General features: G+C 38.9%; 1 protein-coding gene across 3 annotated transcripts; it reads right to left on the bottom strand.

Moving 5' to 3' along the window:
* Nucleotides 1-1,096: 1,096 nt before the first annotated feature.
* Nucleotides 1,097-24,083, bottom strand: znf652 (zinc finger protein 652). 3 transcript variants are annotated; one of them, XM_055194337.2, is made up of 6 exons: nt 23,683-24,083; nt 15,391-16,880; nt 14,955-15,102; nt 12,270-12,385; nt 3,674-3,823; nt 1,097-3,342 (listed from the first exon to the last, which is right to left on the bottom strand). In XM_055194337.2, exons 2-6 carry the CDS (start codon nt 16,372-16,374, stop codon nt 2,770-2,772), a joined length of 1,971 nt encoding a protein of 656 aa, XP_055050312.2. In that variant the 5' UTR covers nt 16,375-16,880; nt 23,683-24,083; the 3' UTR covers nt 1,097-2,769. The 3 variants fall into 3 exon arrangements, with proteins under 3 accessions (XP_055050312.2, XP_055050313.2, XP_055050314.2); XM_055194338.2 differs by having other exon boundaries at nt 23,566-23,698; XM_055194339.2 differs by lacking the exon at nt 23,683-24,083 and adding an exon at nt 22,643-22,972.
* Between the last annotated feature and the right edge of the window lie 630 nt (nt 24,084-24,713).

Consider the following 24,713-nt stretch of genomic DNA (forward strand, 5'->3'; position numbering starts at 1 on the left):
TTAAAAAATTCAGTTTTATGGATTGTATAATAGGCTTTATTAGGCTACTACAATATGTAACCCTCGTGCATTTGTAAATGTTGTATAGATATAAATATATAATAAAATATAATATATTAACCAATCACTAATCGTTAATATACATATCGCATTCTTCTAATCGGTAACAATTTACAATAAGGTTCATTAGTTAACTACATTAGTTAACATGAACTCATAATGAACTGCACTTATACAGCATTTATTAATCTGTTAATGTTAACAATTCTTTATTACTTTAATACTTTATTAAAATCTTGTTAACGTGAGTTAATGCACTGTGAACTAACATGAACAAACAATTAAAAGCTTTATTTCTATTAAGTAACATTAACAAAGATGAATAAATACTGTAACAAATGTATTGCTCATGGTTTGTTCATGTTAGTTAATACATTAACTAATGTTAACTAATGAACCTTATTGTAAAGTGTTACCGTCTCTTCCAGGACTAAATGTCTTGACTGAAAACAGCTTGCACTGACATTTTAAAATAAATCTGTGCCACTGTTTTGTCATAAGATGCACACAAGTAATGTTTTTGAATGGTATGTTTATAAAATAATACAACTACCTAGACTTATTTACCATCCTAATTCCTTCTGTAGAAAGTTTCTACTAGAAACACGAATGACAGTCTGTTGTAAAAGCTATTTATGGGAAAATTCAGGGTTTTGAACTTTATTTCTGTGAAAGTGTGTTATGATGTAAAAACATTTCTGCCTGATTTACATTATTTAAAAACAACTATCCTGCAGGACAGAGAACTGTTTCTTCATCTGAGTTCAACAAACACGGCATTTACTCAATGAAGACTTTTAATCATGTGCCTATTGATGTCTGTTTCACTTTATAAATGATTACATCTCACAGACCTTCATTGTTTTCACCACAGGCCTATTATGTTTCCTATCCCTTAAACTTAACCTTTACACCTAACCCATTTTGAAACATCTTTGAAGTATGCATTGTATATAAGCCTCTTGTGTAGATAGCATCACTTAATTGTCTTTTTAACCTGATCAAAATAGTCAGCCTGTACAAATACAGATGAGCGTTTTTGCCATTATGCAATCTTACTCTTTATTGCTCAGTCGCTCTCTCTTTCCAACACACATGCATGCTCACACACATAAAAAAGTATATTTTGTGACTAATAAGTAGGCAGTACTCATTGCTATTTCATTTCTCTTTTTACTTCTTTAAGGTTAGCAGAAAGTGTGTTAAATGAACATTATATAAAAAAGTTCCAACATTAATGCAAATCCATCGTGGTCTCTCAAAAACAGACAAACAGAAAATGAAGGTCAGACGTTTGCTGACACAAACTAGCTGAGAAAAGACAGTCTACTTGTTTTAAAACATAAACATTACTATAATCTGTGTATTTCACTTATCTAGCAAGATTTGATCAGAAAGTGCATTCCATCTACTGATGGAGAAAGGAGAGAATCAGACACATGTATGACATTTCAATTGATCCCACTCCATCCTTCTCAATCCGTCTGATTCTCCCCGTTTTCCAACCGCCAGCCATCGGTTCACATGCTTGACATGTGATGATTCTTTGTCAGTTGCGCAAACTTTTAACTTGGCAGTAAAGTGCAGAGGACAGTCTAACGAAAGAACGAACAAAATCACACAATCTGTGCCGCTTCAAACATGACTGTTTTACACCCAACCAAACCATTTTTACACGTTTATGCACACGTTCAATAATGTGCACGATAAAGAATCATGTACCTGGAAAAGAGAGCAACTAAAAAGCAGCTTTTGATACCAGCACCACAAAGACACGCACGCACGCACGCACTCACACCCACAGTCCTGTAATACATTCTGTTGATTTCGATTAGAAATGCACCATTTTTCCATTTCTTCCAACCCATCACACAAACTCTCGCAAACGTACACACTCGCACATCAACATACAAATCCGATTTCCTTTTTAAAAATCCTCACAGAGTAAGTTTATCTACATTATACAAATAAAAATATTGGTTAAGTGAGTTAGATCATATATATATATATAGCACATACAGTAAAACAGTTAAACGTCGGCTTTTTCGCTTTAGTTGCAGTCTTCCTATGATACATCACAGCATTAGTCTTTCTTAACAGTCTCAACCTCCGACCGAACGTGCCAGAGAGCTACAGGCACTGTCCTGAAAGAAAGAAACTCTGATATTATAATAAAACGGTCAACGACGACCACGAACGGGCGACAGAAACGTTTCAGTCGAATTGACTACACTGAGTTTTGCTTAAGTGCTGCATACAAATACGTTTGTCAGTAAATCATTTCGTTGAATGTTTTCTGTGGGAAGACCTGCATTTCTAAAGAGGTTATACTGCATTTTGTAAAAGTGATTATTTGAAATGTAGACCTTTGTGAATGTTTGAACCCGTAACCTTTGCAACAGCAGCTTGATAAGAGAGACAGAGATATAAGATGTTTGTGCCTTTCTATGACACGTCATTTTGATCATTGTGATACACAACTAGAGTTTAAGATGAGTCAGGGTAATGCATTGGGAAGTTGATGTGTTGTAACTTTCAAGTTCACGGAGTTCATTCGTCTAACAATCCAGTTTGGTCACGAGTGCTAGTGGCAAGTATGTTTACAGTCATCAGTTTTTTCGAAATCCCTTACAAAAATTCATTTCTCTCGTCTCTTTTTGTTTGAATAAGACAAATAATGCAGAAACATTTTCTCCACTGCTAGATGTTTTAGTGGTGTTGCTGAGCGGCGCCCTGTCGCAGGTATGCGTCCTCGTGTGCGCAGTGGTTTATTGGCTCGCTCTTAAAAAGGGCAGGGGGAGGGGGCAGGACAGAAGACTGCACTGCAATGTGCTGAGGGGTGTGACTCGTCATGGGGGCGTGTCCTGTGTGACCGTGCAGTGTGTGATGTTGCACGGTCTGCATGTGCAAATTAGATAAGCCATGTGTGGCGAGCGCTCTTTGTGGCAGGAGCCCAGTGGCGGGGCTGATCATTCCAGGACCTACTGGTGCGATGGAAGGCGTCGGCTGAGTGGGGTGTGGCGGGCTGGGGGTGTGGCCTGACAAAGAAGGGGTGTGGCCTGTAAGGTGAATCGGAACAGCCATGGTGGCGGGCTGAAGGGTCACCGGGCTCGTGACCCGAAAGCACTTCTCCTTGTGCGCTTTGAGCATGTTGGAAAAGCGAAAGCGCTGGCCACAGATTTCACAAGGGTACGGCTTTTCTCCTGTGTGGGTGCGCCGGTGACGCTTCATATTCGGGCGACTGGTAAAACTTTTTCCGCAGATTTCACAGATGAATGGCTTCTCACCTGCAAAAAAAAAACAAAAAAACAGGTCAAACAGAAGTTGGGTCTTAATATATTATTTGCAAATTTAAGTTACAATTTTCATGCAAATATATGTATTTAACATACGTTTTTTCCATCTCTTAACCCAAAAAGTTCAAAAACGGCTTTTTACTTTGGACATAAAGTAAAAGGGCTGGGCTTTAAACATGTGGTGTGTTATTACAGAGAACGTGTAGCTAATTTTGGGAGTGTTTACCCAGAAGAGTTTAAATATGACCACAACACAGACGTTAGACTTTAAGTAGGATACATAAAGAACATTATTGGTATTTTGCGTGTTTGTGCACCTCACCTGTGTGCGTCTTCATGTGCTCATCAAAATACTGCTTCATGTTGAAGTCTTTGCCGCACCATTGGCACATAAACTGCTTGTGTCCTATGTGAATGCTCATATGAGACCGCAGTTGGTATTTATACTGGAACCTCTCATCGCAGTTCTGGACACACAAACAGAAATAGACAGAATGTGGGTGGATGCTGTTTTAACCTTGCATCAAAAATCAGAGTCTTGCTGAAGCAACCAGAACGTTGTAATAAGTCCGCAATAACCTGGCATTACGGTTTATATAACCTGTCATTAGGAAACTATTTTAGGAATCGGGCCAACCCCACTTCTGAGGGTGCACTTGGTCTCTTCTACTTCACTCTAATATGAAATTACAAAGCCCCACCCTGACCACCCTCATCGGGTGTGCACCTCATCACAGCTGCCATAGAAATTAAGCTTTAAAGAAGGATTAAGTTATAAAAAGGACTTCTAAGAAGCATTAATACACAATTATGAGAATCTTTCTGATCCATTGTGTGCCCATGTTCAGCACCAATTACTTTTAACCTCCTAAGACCTGGATGTCCACATACGTGGACATCAAATTTAGCATAATACTTAGGTTCCAGTTGCACAGAATTGTTTTACACAAACATGGACAATTACACTGCTTCATGTTCAAAGAAAAATATTTGGTTATTATATTTATTGCTTCTTCCTAACCCCAAAATAGCTGGAAGAAATCTGAAAAAAAGACAAACCAAAGCTCGGGTCTTAGGAGGGTCCGTGTGCGTTTTGATAGTTTGTTTTTTCGTTTAAACCAAAAAACGAAATAACGAGAAACCACATGTTTTTCGTTTGTCGTTTCAAACAAAAAAACAAAAACCGGTAAAAAGAGAGCCGTTCTTCCGCTTTTGGTTTCTGAATCCAAAAACGAAAAACGACTAAACCAAATTCAAATAACAGTCCGATTTTGGTTTTTGGAGGTTCCTTTTTTCATTTCTCCGTTTGGGGATCTACATTGGGGGAGGGACGGGTTGGTCACGTGACCCGGGGGTTGTATTGAATGCAGCCTATCAAAATAGTGGCCAGGGTTTTGATTGGAGCGGTCATGGTTCAGCACTACCGTTACACCGGAGTGACGTTGGAAGAAAAAAAAATCAATAATTAAATAGGCTTATATAAACCTGGACCGAAAGAAATATGTTGGCAACAGTTTGTTTGGTATCGTGCCTATCCACGTGCGCATCGTCGCGTTTGGTGAGCGCATTGTTTGGTTCAGTGCAGTGCTGGGAGCTTGTTGTGTGTGCAGAGTTGTTGCTGTTAGCACTATATTATGTAATTAAATTAATATTCAATGTTGTTTCCACTGCATGGACCAAACTGTTACCCCTTTCTACCAGCGGGTGGCGGTGTTTGGGCGACTGACTGTGTTGTGCCTTTGGCGACTGTTTTGGATCGGGATTGCTGATACAGATGTATTTATTGATGTTCATTTCGTTTTTTGTTTTGTTTGCAGCCTAGTTGTCATCGTCGTCTGGATGCCCTTCTGTTTTGACCTGATTCTAACACTGCTATCATCTCCATGCTGGTATGTTGAAATCAGAAATGTCCTAATGTAGGCCATTTAGTCAAAACAATGATTTACCAGTGTGCTATATACTGTGTGAATCTTTCTTCTCTATACACATTCCAGTGTGTATAACATACAACACTCCCGTTGTGTCACGCAGGTGAAGATAAGCCATAAAGGTCTGAAACATTTATTCAACATAATAGCACAGACATGCTTTCGGGGACATTGCATGTGCAGTGTGTGGTTGCAGAGCATTTGCCGTGAAGTCCTAAGGCTTATAATTCTGTTTAGTATAATTGCTTCTATATACAGTTCATGGAGATCTCTGCTAATGAGTTTATGATTTGAATCATGTGTGTTAAATAAGGGAGACATACAAAATGTGCAGAGCAGTGGGATCCAGGAATAACATTGAGAACCACTGGTCTACAGGACCAGAGAAGACAGCAAACCAAACCATGCAGAAGAGGATGGTGATGATACACCCCCGTTTTCAATTTCACATCATTGTCTATACAACACCCCCCCCCCCCCCCATATTCTCACCCCTCCTACTCTACTCAGGGAAATTAAAACTGCTCAGAAGATCATTGGTACCCATCTCCCGAGCATCAGTGATGTTGTGGGGTGCGGTGCCTTACAAAAATCAACCATATGTTTATTTTTTTTGGGTGTATTGATTACTATAATCAAAACCATGAGTTTACTACACTAACTATGATTTAACTGTTTTTTTTACTACTTTTTTCACTACTGTTTTACTTCTAGTAAAACCATGGTTAATTTTACGCAGACCCCAAAGGATACTAAAGGACAGTACCCGCCCAGCCACAACCTGTTCACCCTGCTGCCTTCTGGAAACAATAGAAGTTTCTGCTGCCAGACTGTAGAGCAGCCCCCCCCCAAGTTATCGGACTGGTAAACTCTAGTTCATCCTTAGCACTCCTCCACTGATTATAATTTATTTCTGTTTATTATAATTGCTTCTATATTAATGTATATTGTCTGCTATAGCAAAAGCAAGTTACAAACTCAATTAATACTTTATATTATATAACCTGTTACATTGTGACAAAATAAATCTACCCACCTACTTTAAAGAAGAATAAAGTGAATGTTTTGGAAATGCCAAGTCAAAAGTTCTGACCTTAAAATTATTGAAATGTTGGGGAAGGATGAGGAAGCAAGCAGCTCATGTGAGGAAACCCACCAATATTGGTGCTAAAGCTGTTCTGTACAGAGCAATGGGCAAATATTCATCCAAGCCAATAAGCAGGATTGCTCAAAAGTTACTGGAAACGTTTTGTTGCAATTATTGCTGCTTTACTCAGCATGGACAGCTTGTTTTAAGTAATGCAATTATGTTTTTGGACTTTCTTTTTAGGACCTTGTAAAATGTTCTAACTTTAGGGCTTAACTGTAAATGTTCTGCAACCATATATTGCACATGCAGTGTCTTTGAGGGCATGTCTGTGCTATATGTGTTGAATGGATGTTTGAAACTTGTGTGGATTGTCTGCACTTGCGTGACACAGTGGGAGTGTTGTGTGTTGTACACACTGGAATGTGTATAGAAAAGAAAGATTCACACAGTATATAGCACACTGGTAAATCATTGTTTTGACTAAATGGCCTACATTAGGACATTATAGGCAAATGATATAAAAAGATGAGATGAGCATCAATAAATACATCTGTATCAGTGGACTTGATTTGGAGCAGTTGCCAGGGGCACAGTGCAGTCAGTCGTTTGGATGCTGCCACCTGCTGGTGGAGGGGGGTGGCAGTTTGGTCCATGCGGTGGAAACAACATTGAATATTAATTTAATTACATAATATAGCGCTAACAGTAACAACTCTGCACACACAATAAGTTCTTAGTACTGTATTTAACCAAACAATGCGCTCATTAAACGTGACGATGTGTACGTGGATAGGCACGATATTAAATCACTGTAATAAACTGTTGCTAATATTTCTTTCGGTCCAGGTTTATATAAGCCTATTTATTTATTGATTTTTTTTCTTCTAACGTTACTCTGGTGTAACGTTAGTGCTGCATTATGACCGTTCTAATTAAAACCTTGGCTATTATTTTGATAGGCTGTATTTAATATAACTTCCGGGTCACGTGACCAACCTGTCTTTCTTTTAATGTAGATCCTCAAACGGAGAAATGAAAAAAGGAACCTCCAAAAACCAAAATCGGACTGTTATTTGAATTTGGTTTAGTCGTTTTTCGTTTTTGGATTCAGAAACCAAAAACGGAAGAACGGCTCTTATTTTAGCGGTTTTTGTTTTTTGTTTGAAACGACAAACGAAAAACATGTGGTTTCTCGTTATTTCGTTTTTTGGTTTAAACGAAAAAAAAACAAACTATCAAAACGTACACGGACCTAGGAGGTTAAATACTGGAACCAATTTATTTTCAAGATTCTTTTCAAGAGTTCTGTTAAAAAATCTTGGATATCTGCTTTATGTGGATATAACAGCACTAAAATGTTCTTATTGGTTGCACATAACAACAAACTTTGCACCCTTGAAGCTAAAATCATCTTTTAATGCTAATAACTACGAGCACACAGAGCACTGGCCAAAGCCACATAGATACAAAGTACTTTCAGAAAAGCTCAGTCTGATGGCGACATTGGTTTAATAAATGTGCCTGAAGACTTTACCTAACAAACTGAAATAAGCTATGCCTTTATTCTCTCGTTTATTCAAACATACAGAAGTTGTTTGAATATGTCAACATTCTGCTGTGGACTTGGCGTTTTACAGTGTTCCCCAAAAACAAACACAAAATCCAAATAGAAGACATAAACATGGATAAAAAATTTATGAATGTCATGATTTGTTTAAAGGATTAGTCCATTTTCTAAATAAAAAAATCCAGATAATTTACTCACCACCATGCCATCCAAAACAGGAATTTTTATCTAATTTTAATGGATTTTAATGGACCCCAACACGTAACAGTTTAAAATTGCAGTTTCAACAGAGTTTCAAAGAACTCTAAACGATCCCAAACGAGGCATAAGGGTCTTATTTAGCGAAACGATTGTCATTTTTGACAAAAAAATATGCACTTTTAAACTACAACTTTTCGTCTATCTCCGGACCTGTGATGCGCTAGCACGTCCTCAAGTAATACGTTGTAAGACAATTTCCTGAATAAATATAGCACCTCCCCAAAGGATACTGCATGGGGCAAAGTGAGTGCTCGGGAAAGCAACTCTCTACGATTCACAGTGGACTTCCCACTGAGAAACATTTGGGTTTCAAAGACACACCTTTAGGGTGTCATACATTTGTATTCTTATTGTCTCAAAGCAAACTGTATATGAAATGCTACATGCACAAAGAATCTAAAATCTGTATCTTATTTGTTTTTCATTGAAATATCTCATTGCAAGTGGTTACAATGGTCTCACCCATATAACAACAGAATACAATGTTAAAGTATATGTGAAACTTCATTCAATGTTAATAGACACCTCCCATTCCAAGCATAAACCAATCACCCACTGTATACAGATTAAGGACAGCCCTTAGTTTTACAACAACCAATCAGTACCAAATTCCTATATGCTTTGTTCTCTGGTTATTTAAGGAGATGTGTACAAGATTTAGGCGGGACTTTCAATATCTAGAAATGCACCCCCATGCTGCTGTATCTTTGATATAGCATCATGTATTTTTATTTTATTTTGAGGAATCTGTAACCAGATCTTCATCTCCTTACCAGGTATGAAATGGTTTTTCGTTTGTTTTGTATTTGAATTGGAATGTAAATTGGCTTCTGAATTATGTTTTTCCTACCTGGTTAATAAATTGTTACGTTTGCATTCATTCTAATTTGCTCTTTACTATTGACTCTTCTAAGTTACTATAAATGATTATGATATTCTTTGTTACCACATATCTTTGATCAGGGTTAATTCATGTTAATTAAGTTCTACCACTAAGTAAGTTGTTATGCAGTAGTATTTATATGTGGGCCATCAGGGTGATGAGTCATAACCTCTTATCATTGTCTTTGATTAAGTTGATATATAGTAATATGAATTAACTATATTTGGCTAGACGGTGCTATGCCTGAACCTCTGATCATTGTAAGGCTTTGAATTAAGTTGTATATAACATATTGTGTGAGGCTATATGGATACGTTTTAATGAGAGTCCGTACACATGAAGCGGTATTGTTAAAATTGCTTTAGTCATGAACCTCTAGTTATTGCATGGTAGATTAATTATTTAACTTTCACTAAGTTGTTGGGTAATCGTATTTGTATGTGGGCTATCGGAGTGATAAGTCATAACCGCTGGTCATGATTTCTGCTATAATTAAGTTGTATATAGTAATATGATTTAACTATATTCGGCTAGATGGTGCTAAGCCCGAACCTCTGGTTATAGTGTGAATTTTGTACTAAGTTGTATACAAACGATTGCATGAGGCTATTTTGGGACATTTAGCAAGAGATTGCTGGAGCAGCATTGTTAAATTGTGTTAGTCATAACTTCTAGTATGGTCAAATATGTGTTCGGAATCTGCATAACGGCCGATGTGGACCGATACGACATGGGTAATCGAATGAATGAGTTCAATGTTAACATGAGTTAAATAGAATGATTAAACGTTCATCCAAATTCTATATTTACATCAATTTGATTCATATTACAATACGTTTCATATCTTTGGAGTCAGATATTAAGTTGCGTAACGTTAATTTGTCTTTATAAGCGCCGGAAAAGACCGAACGCGCTATAACCCTTCGTTTGGATTCCGTCGTTGGGCCAAACGGATGGATGGGGCCAAATTTGGACCTCCTTACAAAGTCATCACGCCGAAAAGTCACGGATGACGTATGCGAAACTACGCCTCAGTGTTTACAAGTGTGGAGAAAGAGGACCGTTCTGACATTGTTGTATGCCGAATGATACTAATTAATGTCTTTCTGTCAGTTTATGGTTTTAAAATGGTCCACAAATGTGCGTTTCATATATGTAACACGTGACCTTTCCACGGCATTACGCAATTACGTGAGCTCGCGCTGGCGCGTCACACGACCGGAGATAAATGAGAAGCTGTGGTTTAAAAGTGAGTATTTTTAATTTTTCTTGTCAAAAATGACGGTCGTTTTGCTGGATGAGACCGTTGTGCCTAGTTTGGGATCATTTAGAGTCCTTGGAAACTTCGTTGAAACTGCAATTTTGAATTGTTACGCGTTGGGGTCCATTAAAGTCTTTTAAATTGAGAAAAATCCTGGAATGTTTTTTTTAAAAAAAACCATTTCTTCTCGACTGAACAAAAAAAGACATCGACATTTTGGATGACATGGTGGTGGGTAAATTGTCTGGATTTTTTTAGGAAAATGGACTAATCCTTTAATACAGTTAGTGCTCTGATTTTTTAAATAAAGCTCACCAATCAGTGAGGAAAACTGGAGTCAGCTGGTCAATATTACAAAAAACCTGACTGGGTGATCAAGTCTGAATAGAGAGCTCTTGGGTCATAACTAATTGCTAGTAATGGGGTAACTGTTGTGCTAGCAGAGAAGCATGTAATCTGTTTTCAGAAGACAACTGGCTTTCAATAAATTACAATCACTGATCATTACTGTGTGTTGTGAGTTTGTAATTAGACTTTAAATAGAATATTAAAAAACAAAAATAAATGTTACTGTTTTTATTAAAGTGCACCTATTTCATTGCTAAAAAACACTGTTATTTTGTGTATTTGGTATAATACAATGTGTTTTGTGCGAGGTTTATGGTTAAAACACACATTATTTTCCACATACCATACATTTTCGTAGCTCCAGATTTCCCTCTCTTCCTGAAACAAACTAATTCATGTACAAAACTCATCGATTTGAAAAACACGGTGTCCCTGATTGGCCTGAATACCTATGACATCAGCCAGAAATGTGACGCATGTTTAAAAGATTCACGCACAATGCAATGCTAACAGGAGTTAACTTACAGGCTGAGTCCGAAGCAGGAGGAATTATGATAATGTCGGTCTTGACTACATCACCAATCCCAGGAAGTAAATTGTTGCCTACAATCCATGTGTTTGTAGTCCAAGAAAGTTAAAGTTGAAAATTTAAGTTGAAGACGATAACTTGTGTCATTGTTTACTTTGGGGTTTGTACCTTTTGCATATCGTTAACATGCACAAATACACACTAACACACCAAAGGAAATATAAAACCGTGAATCAGAGGATAGTTGCTCTTTAAGAAATAATAATTACAAAAAAAAAAACTAGATTGAAAGAATCTAACATCTTAGACTTAAAAAGTATCGTGTACTACATACATACAAGTCATATGATGTACAGAGTTTTCATTCAGGAGGCTTTTTTACACCAGTGCTCCAGCCGTTTTAATTCCCTTTACTCTAATCTGCTGCACTTTAAACTAATGCGCTCTACTGTTGTGCAGAAAACATCTGATAAAGATCTACTTTCTGCAATTTGTCTGCTTTCAAGAGCAAGTCGAATTTTTGGATAGCACAAATGGTTAAAGAGTTACGGTCAAATGAATAGATCTTGGTCAAATGTGTCAGCACCGACATTCGCAGTCTTATAGGGTCAAATGTAATGACAAATGCAACAATTTTAGATGTTTCAACCAATAAGGTACGAGAGGCTGTGCTGTATCACTGTGATGTGCCTGCAACCCTTTCAGCTGTGACTTATTCATGTTCACATGAAACAGCACTACAAATATTATTGTAAAAATATGTACCAATGGAACTTTTATGAAATAAAATCATTAAAAAGCCTTGCTACCACTGGAAAAAACAGCCTCTGTAAACAGTAACAGAAAGATTCACATTATGTTTACTTTGCTGAGGGTGCTGCGGAGTGATATACAGAATCGTTAGGTGCAGCAGTCATAGCTGTGTTTGATCATAAATAAAATACAGCTACTGACCAATCAGAATCAAAGACTAAAACTAACAGTTTCATAAAGACAGCGAATTCTTTTCTGAATGCAGCCTTTTCATACAATGTGTGTGTTCATACCTCACAACGGAAGGGCTTTTCTCCTGAATGCTGGAGTGAATGCACTTTCAGAGACATGCTGCGTTTAAAAGACTTTCCACACGTTTCACAGGTAAATGGCATGTCCTTTGTGTGAGCTAAAGAAAGAGACAAGATTTGCTGTATTACACACAAATAGTGTATGTGACTGTACATTTAAAGAAAAACACCATAGTTTTTCAATATTTTACTGTGTTCTTACCTCATCTCAGACGAATTAATACATACCTATTTTTTTTAGTGTGTGCACTTAATCTTTGTATAGCATGTTGTGAATGTGTTAGCATTTAGCCTAGCCCCATTCATTCCTTAGGATCTAAACATTGATGAATTTAGAAGCCACCAAACACTTCCATCTTTTCCCTATTTAAAGACTGTTACATAAGTAGTTACATGAGTAAGTATGGCACAAAATAAAACATGGTGATTTTTTTAAGCGGATAAAAATGAGAACTATATTGTATGGTGGATGAGCACTTAGTTTGCAGCACTTTGACTTTGGGTGAAGAAATATTGACCGAAGTTTGAGCAAGACGGGGTGAAGTCAGGAGTGATGATGTTACTGTGCGAACCTGAAACGCTCTTGCCACCATTCGACTGTAAAATAGAGGGAGACGAGAAAGCGCTGGCGGTGACTGGATCATTGATTGGAACATTTACTTATAAAAACAGCCTGATGGAAGTGATGATAAAAATAAAGTTGTCTGCAATGATTGCAGCAAGGAATTTGCATATCACTGGAGTTCGTCCACTCTAACGTACCACATCAATGCAAAGCATCCAAGAGTTAACATTAATACACCTAGAACGTCCCGTAATATCAAAGTTAGAGGGGCTGATTTTTTATTTAAAGGAACAGTATGTAAGAAATTTATATCAATTAATCATAAAATGGCCCTGATATATCACTAGACATTAAGAAATCATTTTCATTTCAAATACTTATATCACTCACAACAGTGGTCTGGCCAGGATATTGTCATTTAAAAAGTGGAGTTGCAGCCCTCAACTGATGTTTATGTTGTCATGTTGTGTATTGGCCACCGGTTGTGTGATTGCAGTACCAGTTTTAGCCACAAGTTTTGTAATTGCAATATCAGTTTTGGACACAATCCTACATACTGTTCCTTTAATGTTTATGTTCAATTGCACAAAAAGCCCTGCATATTGCACTGTTACACTTTTGGTAAATAATCATCCTTAAGCACTTTTGAATTTATTTCCTTAGCATATTACTGTAGGTCATTTTGTTGATTGTTATGGCCATTATTTGAACAGTGAAAATAATGTAATAATAAATAGTGTAGTAATAATAATTTTTGAACTTTAATGTCACTAATGCTGATTATTCATTGATTCATTTAAATTGAAATATTTAATACTTTAACAGAAAATATATTATGTATGCGATTTATTTAGATTAATTAATATGTGAGTATGTAATTAATTAGATTACATTTTTTAATCGATTGACAGCCCTAATAAATATAAATATAATAGTGCATTTTTGCACCTTTCAGGGAATTGAGTCTACTAATGGCATACTTATAGGCCTGTGCTTGGTTGCATGAAAAATGTGTAAGCTAAGAAATCCCTTAGATATAAGGTTAAGGGTACCCTTAATAAAAAATGCAAGTAAAAACCTTAAGTGTTCACTTATTGACAGCCTTATGGTTCCCTAAGTATTTACCCTTGAATGCTGAAGTATTACCTTAAGTTCTGTTATGCAACAAAGCCCTTAGTACGCATTTTACCTTAAAGGGATAGTTTACTTTAAAATGAAAATTCTGTCTTCAGCAGTAAGTGACCATTGACTTCCATAGTAGGAAAAAATATTTTGGAAGTATTGTGACAAATGACTAAGAAAATATTTTGATAAATGATGGTAAGCACACAGTTGATGGTACCCATTAAATTCCATATTTTTTTATTCCTACTGTGGAGGTCTATGGTCACTTACTGCTGTGTGTTTACCATAATTTCTCAAAATATCTTCTTTTGTGTTCATCAGAAAAAAGACATTCATACAGGTTTAGAACAACATGAGGATGAGTAAATGATGACAGAATTTTCATTTCAAATTCGCATTTATTAGGATAATAGCGCTTTGATCATCAGTCAATCCAAAGTGCTTCAAGTTTGAATTACTTTGAGGATTTATACATGCAGTACTTTACAGTCTGTTAATTGCAAGGTTTCATTGTACACAAATCCACTGTCTGTTGAGCTCCGTGCATTGATTTGTTTACGCTGTGAGGTTTCGTTACTATAGTAACTAACAACTCGCTTCTCCATTGACGTGTTTTGGCAGGGACTACCGTAAAATACTTAGTATATAAACACTTAGGTAAGGGTTACAGTTAAGACGTTTGTTGCCACGCTCTTAAAGAAAACCCTTTTACTCAGCGAAAACCCCTGACTTAAGGAGTTTCATGCAACTGGGCACAGACAAGGCTTAGCTTTCTTTCTTTTATTTTCATTTAAACACCATGCTTGCTTCTAAAGACATTTATTGTGAAAATATAGTCTTATTATATAATATAAGACTAGAAGAGATTAATTTCATCCAAAACTTGTAGAACTATGTTTGAATTAACTTCATTAAAATGAATACCTTTTTCTAGATATCTTAGATATTTAGTAGGACAGAACTGAACGATTACGTACCGACCATGTGCTTGCGGACATGGGCCATGGTGTAGAATTTCTTCTCACAAATCTCACAGGCAAATTTCTTTTCGGCAAAGCCATGGACAATCTTAATATGCTCATGGAGGGACCACAGCTTCTTAAAAGATTTGTTACACGACACACACTGGGATAAAACAGAAACAGATACACACAATTAATTGTTATGCAAGACGTACAGATCTAGATGCCTACTCTCAGATGTATGAGACTGTATAACCCACTAAACCTGCCTGAAGTCTCCACCTGCTGGTCAGCACTGGCATGTATTACACATTTTTTATCTTCTAATGCCCTCAAGTCTCACAAAGCTACTGGTTTAAGGATCTGAGATATACATTAATCTCTGCAATCATTAAAATATAATGTATTCATTACATATAATTAAAAGTACTTTTAACAAGTCATAAATTACCTGTATGTTCTTCTCACAGTCCGTCTGCTGATGCAGGGCAAGTTCACTTTCCAGCACAAACTTCTTCCCACACTTGTCGCAGATCTGCATGCGTCTGTGCGTGACATTCATGTGTTTCTCCAGGTACCAGCGAGAAGTGAACACACGTGGGCATTTCTCACACGTTAACGTCTCTTTTTCCTCAATTTCTCCCTTGGGTCCTCCTCCTGTTGCTCCTGAGGCAGAAGATGGAGAGACTTTGGCTTGCTTGGCAGGTCTACGCCTTCGGGACGGAGCCTCTGCATTCTTCCTTCGCCCCCTTGTCGTCATGCCGGCGTTCGACGTAGTTACACTTACTTTTGATGACGCGGTTACGCGGCGGCTCTTACGCTGTGGCTGGGCTGCGGCTCGACCCCGGTTTGCCCGCTGTGCTCTCGTTCGTCGATTGTTGTTCTCCTCTTCCTCATCTTCATCCTCATCCTCCTCATCCAGAGATTCCTCTTCACTCTCTTCATCTTCCACGCTATCATCATCATCATCTTCTTCCTCGTCTTCCTCTTCTTCGTCCTCACTATTGCTTTTGTCATCGCCTGCGGCGTCAGGACTCGCCGTATCGTCTCCTTTCGACACGTGCAAGGTCTGGTTATTCAGGTTGACCTCCACGATGATCTGCCCTGGTTTAATTTCGCCCTCCGCCCCTGCTCCATCTTCACCTTCCGAATCTTCCGACGTCCCCCCGTTCCTGCTCATGGATGACGCCCCCTTGGATGCGGACGTGCCGGAGCCTTCCCTGTAAAACTGCTGAGTCAGGGCAGGGTGAGGATTTAGCTCGGAGGGCATCTGTGGTTCGGGTCTAATAGCCATCGCGTTGTCGATGACCACAGAATACGGTTTGGCCGCAACTTCTCGTTTGTAAAGCTTGGCAGATAGCTCAGCATCTGGAGTCGAGGTGTTGTTGAAGAAGGTTTGAGAGGGTTGAGTGATTTGTCCCTCCCCTTGAGACATCTTCTGTGGGCCTGACACCTCCTCAGTAAGCTTTATCCGCAACGTTAAATCTGACTGTTTTTCTCTTTATGTTTAAGGAAAACCACAATATCCTGCCAAGGAGATACAGGGGGCAACTAACCCCTCCTCCCCATAGAACGAGAGGAGGGCGAAAGAAACTAAAGGTGGAAGAGAAGAGTATGCAAACTAAAAAAAAAGTAGAAATGGGACTTTAGCCAAGCCCAAACAGACCCTCCATGACTTTTACTAAGGCATGAAACATAAAAAAAATGGAGGTCACACAAAGACTTTATCTCGCTTTGTAAACAGTTTTTAAATATTAATTTATCTTTGCTTTAGATCCAAGTTTAGGTCTCAAGCGCATTTCAATCTTCTGCAATCTCTACTGTATAAGACACAAAAGCAACCTCTTCTCCGTCTACGCTGTGACAGCGACTGGATTCAGGGCTCAGATCTTGCAGTCACTACCCGCCGTTTCAAATCAGCACCCTGCAGCCAGAAACTACCTGAAAGAGAACAAGACACAATGTTAAGTGTTAGAAAAGAATTAAATATTAACCAGTTATTTCAGGTGTCACATAGACCCTCTGCATTATATTTTCTACATCAAAGCGGGTTAAAGTGAACCACAACCGCTACCATTGAAACAAGACGGGTCGCTTGCATCGAAACAGATATTGAAAAAAAATGGTACGATACCGCTGGATACTCCACATCAAAATAACATGCATTAGGCATCTCTGTAATTAGGAGTCAATGCAGACACCTGGTTTAAACTTCTTGTCTCAAAATCAGGTGTCATACATCCTTTATGTGTGCGTGTGTGTGCGTGTGTGTGTGTGTGGGAGAGAGAGGGAAAGAGAGAAAGAGAGAAAGAGAGAAACTGAAACTGCAGCCTGGTTAAGGTGTAGAGATCTTGAATCTCACTACTAATCACAAACACACATCAGACCGCAACCGTTTTCGCTTCTCTGTGTAAGCGTATGTGAGCAACTTCAAATTAAACCACATGAAGCCAAGTAAACACACAAATATTTCACACTCTCACACACCTTTCATATTCTATCTATATCATCAAATTTGCTGAATGTTTTAAAAAAATTGGCAAATTTAGATCTGATGATTTATTCACATGTGCACGGACAAAAAATCTCAAACTTACATTAAAAGCATAAATAAAATAAAATAAAATGCACAAAACCTTTCCTCGTAAAATATCATTCATGATGAATCCATGATGCATATGTGACAAGGTTAACACTTAGGTTTAGGGGGTTTGTTAATCTATTAATTTGTCTTTCATCTGTATAACAAATCGCTCATAAGAGACACTTTCAACCGACGACGGGAACAGTTACATACTCAACAACCAAAATGAGACCACAAGTTTCAGTGTGAGTGATTTGAGCGATGCATGAGTGTGAGCCCTCAAGGAACGATCTTTCACTAAATATCAGTTCAGAGACAAATGTCTCACATGCACTTAAAGCGTAATAACACTGTGAACCCTCGATGTCAAACCAGACCCCACCTTACATGGTCAAAAAAACAAGACAACAGCAGCCACAAACAGGAAAAATAGCTTTGTTTATCCGCTCGACTCTCAACGGCACCGACCCTGACTTCCTGAGTATCTGCAAACGTCTCTGTTCTGCGTTTGTGTGTGCCAAATCTGCTTTTATGCATGAATTAAACGTTACCATTAAATATGCATGGCTCTTTAGTAGCACCGCGTTGCATTGCACAGCACTGACCATGCATGACAACCTAACGCATTTTAAATCTAAATCACAGTCTGGTTAGAGAGCTGCATGTCGCATCTGTGAAGACACTCGCTGCGTGACTCGCATTTATTCGCCTCTTAAATCACAGCAGAAGTATTTTTATGAAGTCCAGCTGTCTTATTCGCAGCTAAGCGAGTCAGCATAAGAGTTTTGCATGGTGCTTTAAAACACGTAAAAATAGTAGAGTTGCACAGGTGCAGTTTTTGCAGTCAGGCGTAACCATATCTAATACAGGGCTTCATTAAGAGTCGGCTAGACTTTTGTAAACACCTAGTCGTGCACATCTACAGTGTTTATGGATTAAGAGCCCATTAAGATTTCTATGAATGTCTCATAGTAATGCAAGTATCAAAAATGTACATGTGCGTTTTCTTACATCAAGTTATGCCACGAACGAAAGGTCATGACTATCATGTGTCCTGTGCGAGTAGTGTGCGTTTGAGGGTGGGGTGACATGTGAATGATGAAAAGTGAAAAACAGATCAGTTATGTCAAAAGAGGAAGTGTATGTTAACGTATGGAGTTCACGTTACAGTCACTTTCGAAATCAAATCTGCAGCTCTCCGTCGAAAAGACCCATGTTTTATATAACTTTGACTACAACAGTTAAGACTGTTGTTTTATGATTTTTAAACACAGGTCTGCTTATAAACCCATTGCATTGAACTGCAGATGCGATACGCAGCAACCTTATCATGCCGCAGAGCGTTCGTCTCTATCAAACAGCTGTCGTACAGCAACAGTTTACACTACAAAACAGGCCACACACACAAACCCACCAACACAAATAAAGTCATATACCCATAAACAAACACCTACATAAATTCAATTACACACACACATATACCCACACAACACAGACATGTGCACACACCTCCACCTTTCTTCCTGTGCGCTTTGAAACTTTCTGAGAACTGGAGAGCGCAGCGTATGTGACCACACGATGGGTGCATAAGGGGTCACAATGTAAAATGCAAGCATGCGTTGGAGCCATAGGAAAGTAGCCAGGAACGTTACATCGCATAAGTATACTGTGTACTTTGTTCAGACACTGATTTGGCACACTTTGCACTGTAAGTATTACGTGAACACTGCTCTGTTCTTTCGCCTTGAAAGCAAAGCAGGTTTTTACCATGCATGTAAAATTTGGCCAAAGATGAACTAACAAACACCTTTACGTTATGTTAAATACAAATGCATGTGTTCATTCTGAGCTGAAGACCTCTGAAAAGCTTGAGAAAAGTTTAAACGGCTCTATGAGTCATAAATCCAGTGCACGGTCTAGTATGCACCTATCGGAAGGACGCTTTACATGAGGTTCTTCTCAGACAGGTCTACGGATGCTGCAAAACAGCATCTAGACACTTTTAAAGAGGAAACGAAGTTCAAATTTATGCAAGAAAGGTCACTCTGATTGCATATTGTGTGATCCATTGACAGCAAAGAGCAGTGCATGATATCAGTCTGTGTGAAAGAGGTCAAAGACAATGCCTGGATTTAAGGCTGCAGTGAAGTTTCACAATGCCTCAGGCTGCTTCTCTCATCATCGTGAGCAAGTAGGAAGATGATAATGGTGACTAATCTTGGGGTTCCTCGTACATAAAAAGCAAGGTGCTTTGATGTGGGTGACAATCGCAGAATCAAAATCTTCACAACTAGAGAAATTACTTGCCTTTAGTTTAAATCCTGCAATCAATCATCACAATTTCAAGGGCCGAGCGTAGAGAACTTAAAGACACCACCATTCCACATCTTTTTTATAACCATGTACTGATTTTATTTCCTATTCAACCTTCAAAGGACACAGCACTTCTATGGTTCAAGTCGTACCTCACAGATAGGTCATTTCGGGTATCCTGGAGAGGTGACGCCTCTGAACCCCAACGTCTTGATACCGGGGTGCCTCAAGGCTCTGTGCTTGGTCCGCTGCTCTTTTCAACATGACATCCCTGGGCTCTGTCATTCGAAAACATGGCTTTTCCTACCACTGCTATGCAGACGACACTCAACTCCACTTGTCGTTCCACCCTGATGATCCCACGGTTTCTGCCCGCATCTTGGCATGCCTGAGGGACATCTCACTATGGATGAAGGATCATCATCTCCAGCTTAACCTTGCGAAGACAGAACTGCTTGTCATATCATCCGAGCCAAAGATTCAGCACAACTTTTTCATTCAGCTAGGTTCCTCGACCATCACGCCTTCCAAGACGGCCAAAAACCTCGGAGTGGTCATTGATGATCGGTTTAGCTTCACGGAGCATGTTGCCAGCACTGCTCGCACTTGTAGATTCATCCTCTACAATATTAGGAAAATTAGACCTTTCCTAGATGAGCATGCTACGCAGGTCCTGGTCCAAGCTCTTGTCCTGTCCAGGCTGGACTACTGCAATGCGCTACTGGAAGGGCTTTCAGCCTGCACAACCAAACCCCTACAAATGATTCAGAATGCAGCGGCAAGAGTGGTCTTCAATGAGCCAAAGAGGGCGCACGTCACTCCTCTCTTTGTCAAATTACACTGGCTCCCTATAGCAGCTTGCATCAAATTTAAGGCTCTGCTCCTGGCCTTTAAAACCACCACTGGGTCAGCACCCCCTTACCTTCGCTTACTTATAGAGCCTTATGTACCCTCTCGATCCCTGCGCCCTGCCACCGAGCAACGGCTTGTGGTACCATCTCAAAAAGGGAAGAAAACACTAGCGTGTACCTTCTCAGGAACTGTTCCACAACTGTGGAATGATCTGCCGGTCGTAACACCCATCCCTTCCGCCATTATCTCACTTCCTAATTACAGACTTACTATCTTTTAGTTACCTTTCACTTTATCTCTTTCTCTATTTACCTTCCTCTTAAACAACAACATACCCTTGACTATGTATATTGTGTTGGACTTGATGAGACTATTTTCAGTGCACTTATGTATTGCTGTTCTTGTGTTGCTGTAATTGCTTCTATTGTTTACCTCACTGCTAAATGACAAAATGTAAATGTAACATGTCACTGTCTTAAATTTTGAGCTCTTCATCTTTCTCATTTCTGACCCCTTTGCCTTGTGATGAACTCCAATTTTGCAGACCACATCATAATGAAATCAATCTAACATGTCAGTACTGTGAATCTCCAATCTGACTTTCAGAAGGCGTGTACTCGAGTTCCTTGAGTGCTGTTACGCAACTGTATTAACCACAAGCAAGCTGAGTCACCTTATTACCTTCAAACACTAAATTTACCCATCAAACCCAATGGCGAAGGAGGGCACCATATACAAGGGGGGCCTCATGGTGAAAAAGTTTGAGAACCACTGGCCTAAAGCAAGGTTTGATTTTAGTTTTCTGGAAAATTAACCTACATATTGGCTTATTTATAGTTATCTCTGCATATAAAGCCCCCCTAATCTAAAAAAATGCAGAAAATGAAATCACCAGTGTGTGTGCAGAAACATCCTGTTATTATACAAATGCAACTATTCGTCTTTGTGTAATCTCCTTTAAGCCGCAACAGTCACACAAAACAGGCTGATGGGGATCCCCTATCAATGTGATGTCACATTGATTACGCCCCACCCATGACGCTCACAGAATCCACTTCACAAGCACGTAGTTCAACCTTCTGCCAGAGACACATGTTTTGATGTAATCCTAAGCGCTCTACCCATTACTTTGCATATTGGGAGGGGAACAAAAGCTTTTTTTGCATTTAAAGAAACACGCAAAAACATCACGTTTTTCCTTGCAGCCACAGACGTGTTCAACATCTTATAATGAAAGATCTGTTGTGTGTTTTGAGCTAAAATTTTACAGACACATTCTGGGGATACCAGAGACTATTTTTATATTGCTGAAAACACCTAGGTTAGCTACCCTTTAAATTTGCATAGACGTATACACATCAAAGGAAGTTACACACTCATCAGACGGAAAGACTAGCGTGCATACATCTGGGGCACAAAAGCCTTCAGACTAATGAAAATAATAACGTCATCATTTGTGACCCTGTCTGTGAAATTCAGGCTAAAGTGTTTCACAGAATGGTCTTTATGTTCTGTAGGATAATTTTATGTAGAAAACAGTCAATCAAAATGCCTAAATGTTTGTCTGTCAAGCATTTTTGATTCACAATAACGCCAAAACTATTCCAAGTTGCAATCTACTGCCAAATGGTGCAGCCTGATTATGTCAATGTCATGTTACACTTATCATCAAAGGAGAGCATTATCAGGGAAATATTTAGACCAATTGTGTTTTAAAAAGCAGGTGTATAAACCCCTTAAACACTTTTGAACATTTCCATAACACAACCTGTAACTCCCGCAGACCTGAGACTCTCGAAGATACTGGAGAATGAATGATCATGTAGTAAATGTTTGAAGTTACTGAAAAAAGTCTTTGTGTAAGACCTTGGTGGAAAATTCTTGCTGTCGTGGGAAATGAATAAAATGCAACTTTCTAAAACTGATAAAAAGAAAAAAATTCACAAATGATTACCTCATCAAAGATTTTTACGTAAAAGATGCCTGGCGGGCATACGACTCGTGTATTTCCACGAGTATATGTTATTTTACTAGACGTGTATTACTATAAAGTACAAAATGACCAAATACAAAAGTAAGACGCAACATAAATAGTAAAATTCCTTCTCTCCCCCTAAAATGAGTGTTAGCTGCAGCTTGAGCTAATGCCGCTAAGCAACGCTGCAGTTTGAGAAGGGCCTAGCGCGCGCATCCACAACACCCCACCAAACTCCGACACGTCCACCACAATAATAAGCAAAAATACCGATATACAGCGTTGTTGGTCCACACCATACAGTGACAATCGTTGGTGACGGCGCATATGGTGTGCAGCAACTCGCTGGCAAACAGTAACTTTTTTCAGGAAAGCGACGCAAAGAAAGGGTTAAACTGAAGGAAACATTGGTTGGTCGGGACACGGCAGGCGTGCAGGCCGCTAGCAGAGCTAACAACCCAGTACAGATACAGCTGTGTGCAGTGGGCTTAAACTACTGGAGGATATGCTTTTGCAAAATTGTCAGATGCAACGGAAAAAAGTTACATTTTGGGATGGTCTTCGTTTTAAAATTCTGACCCACTTGACAAAGAACATGCAGCGACAACAAGATTTAACCCCATGGTACATAGCAGGCTAACATCCTCGTCGTGGACGACTTTCACTTTTCACACCATCAAAACTGCCCAGATTTACACCGAATCAGAGATTGTTTTTTAATTCATACTGGCATGTTATATCTGCGTGCATGCAAACGACGAGCTTTGACTTGGAATTCTTAACGCGTCTGTGTGCAGAATTAGTCAAGAAAACAATAACATTTTAACCATTCCTTTTTTGCCGAACAAAAAACAAAATGCTTGCAATGCATTGCTTGTCACTATGACGGCAGCGTAAGTTACCTTAAGAGACGTCCGAAAAGGATTTCCTTGTTTTTTGCATATGGCGAACAACTGTCATCGTACATAAATGCAAAACGAGAAATTAACTTGTATCGAGATCTTCGTTGGAGTACTCACCCGAGACTCGAGCGCCCTCTCCCTCATGTCGTACGCCTCAAGTTTAGTAAGGAAGGATCTGATAAAAGAACACCGTTCTTTATTTTCTTCGGACAAACAGCTCTTTGGCGTGCGTCCTTCGTGCTTGCGAATAGTTTGTAATCGGATGCATGAGCAGACGTTTATAAATGACTCTGGTTTGAGGCTAGACAGTCCGAGGCCACTGCTGTTACAGTTTACAAGCCACCACTACGTGGCTTGCCTAGGTCTCGCGCATCAACTATCCTCCTGGTTTATTCGAGCGCTAGTACCGCCGCTGTCTGTGTTGGAAAGCGCGCGTAGCGTCGGTGGTTTTTTCAGCTTCTCAAAGAACGAGACCAGCGTTCAGTGCGCGCGCCCGTCTTCCTCCCTGCGGCGAACCACCTCGAATAATAAAGTAATTTCACTTGTCAAATACTGTGCAGCCGCCAGCTTAACTTTGTGAAAAACCAGCCAAACCGTTTTTAAGAACTTGGCCTTCATCATTATTAAAAAAATATTTTTATTGGGAACTGATGATGTCAAGAGAAATGAAAAACGTAGTTGTTTATTTACTGTAAAGTCTGTACTTGTACTTGGGGTCTGCACACTGAGAATAAAGTTGAATCTAACAAAAAACATGCCAAACTATTGAGACGTTGGTTTCTTTAAAAATATATATTTTGTGTGCCCTTGTACATATCTGTTTCTTTATGTTATAATGTGTAAGTTATTGAACAAAATAAAAAGTTTATTCTGAAGCATAAAATCTTTAACCTAACATAATTTGGCACATGATACACATTTCTATGTTTCGTAAAAGGCGGGGACAAAAGTGCAAAACATAAGAGACATTAAAGGGGACATCTGACTTTATCCATGTTTAAGTGCAATAACTGGGTCCCCAGTGCTTCTATTAACCTAGAAAATGTGAAAAAGATCAACCAAGTAACTTAGTTTTGGTAAACCACTGCAAGTATGTGAAAAAGAGGTAATTGAAATTTGTCTCCCCTTGTGATGCCAGAAGGGGATGA

Source organism: Misgurnus anguillicaudatus, chromosome 19, assembly GCF_027580225.2.
Source record: "Misgurnus anguillicaudatus chromosome 19, ASM2758022v2, whole genome shotgun sequence".
Lineage (NCBI taxonomy): Eukaryota > Metazoa > Chordata > Actinopteri > Cypriniformes > Cobitidae > Misgurnus > Misgurnus anguillicaudatus.

Coding starts and splice junctions, on each gene's coding strand:
- znf652 (XM_055194337.2), bottom strand. CDS start 16,374: ATGTCTCAAGGGGAGGGACAAATCACTCAACCCTCTCAAACCTTCTTC. Junction 15,103..15,390: donor ACTGTGAGAAGAACATACAG/GTAATTTATGAC, acceptor GTTTTATCCCAG/TGTGTGTCGTGTAACAAATC. Junction 3,343..3,673: donor TGAAGACGCACACAGGTGAG/GTGCACAAACAC, acceptor TTTGCAGGTGAG/AAGCCATTCATCTGTGAAAT.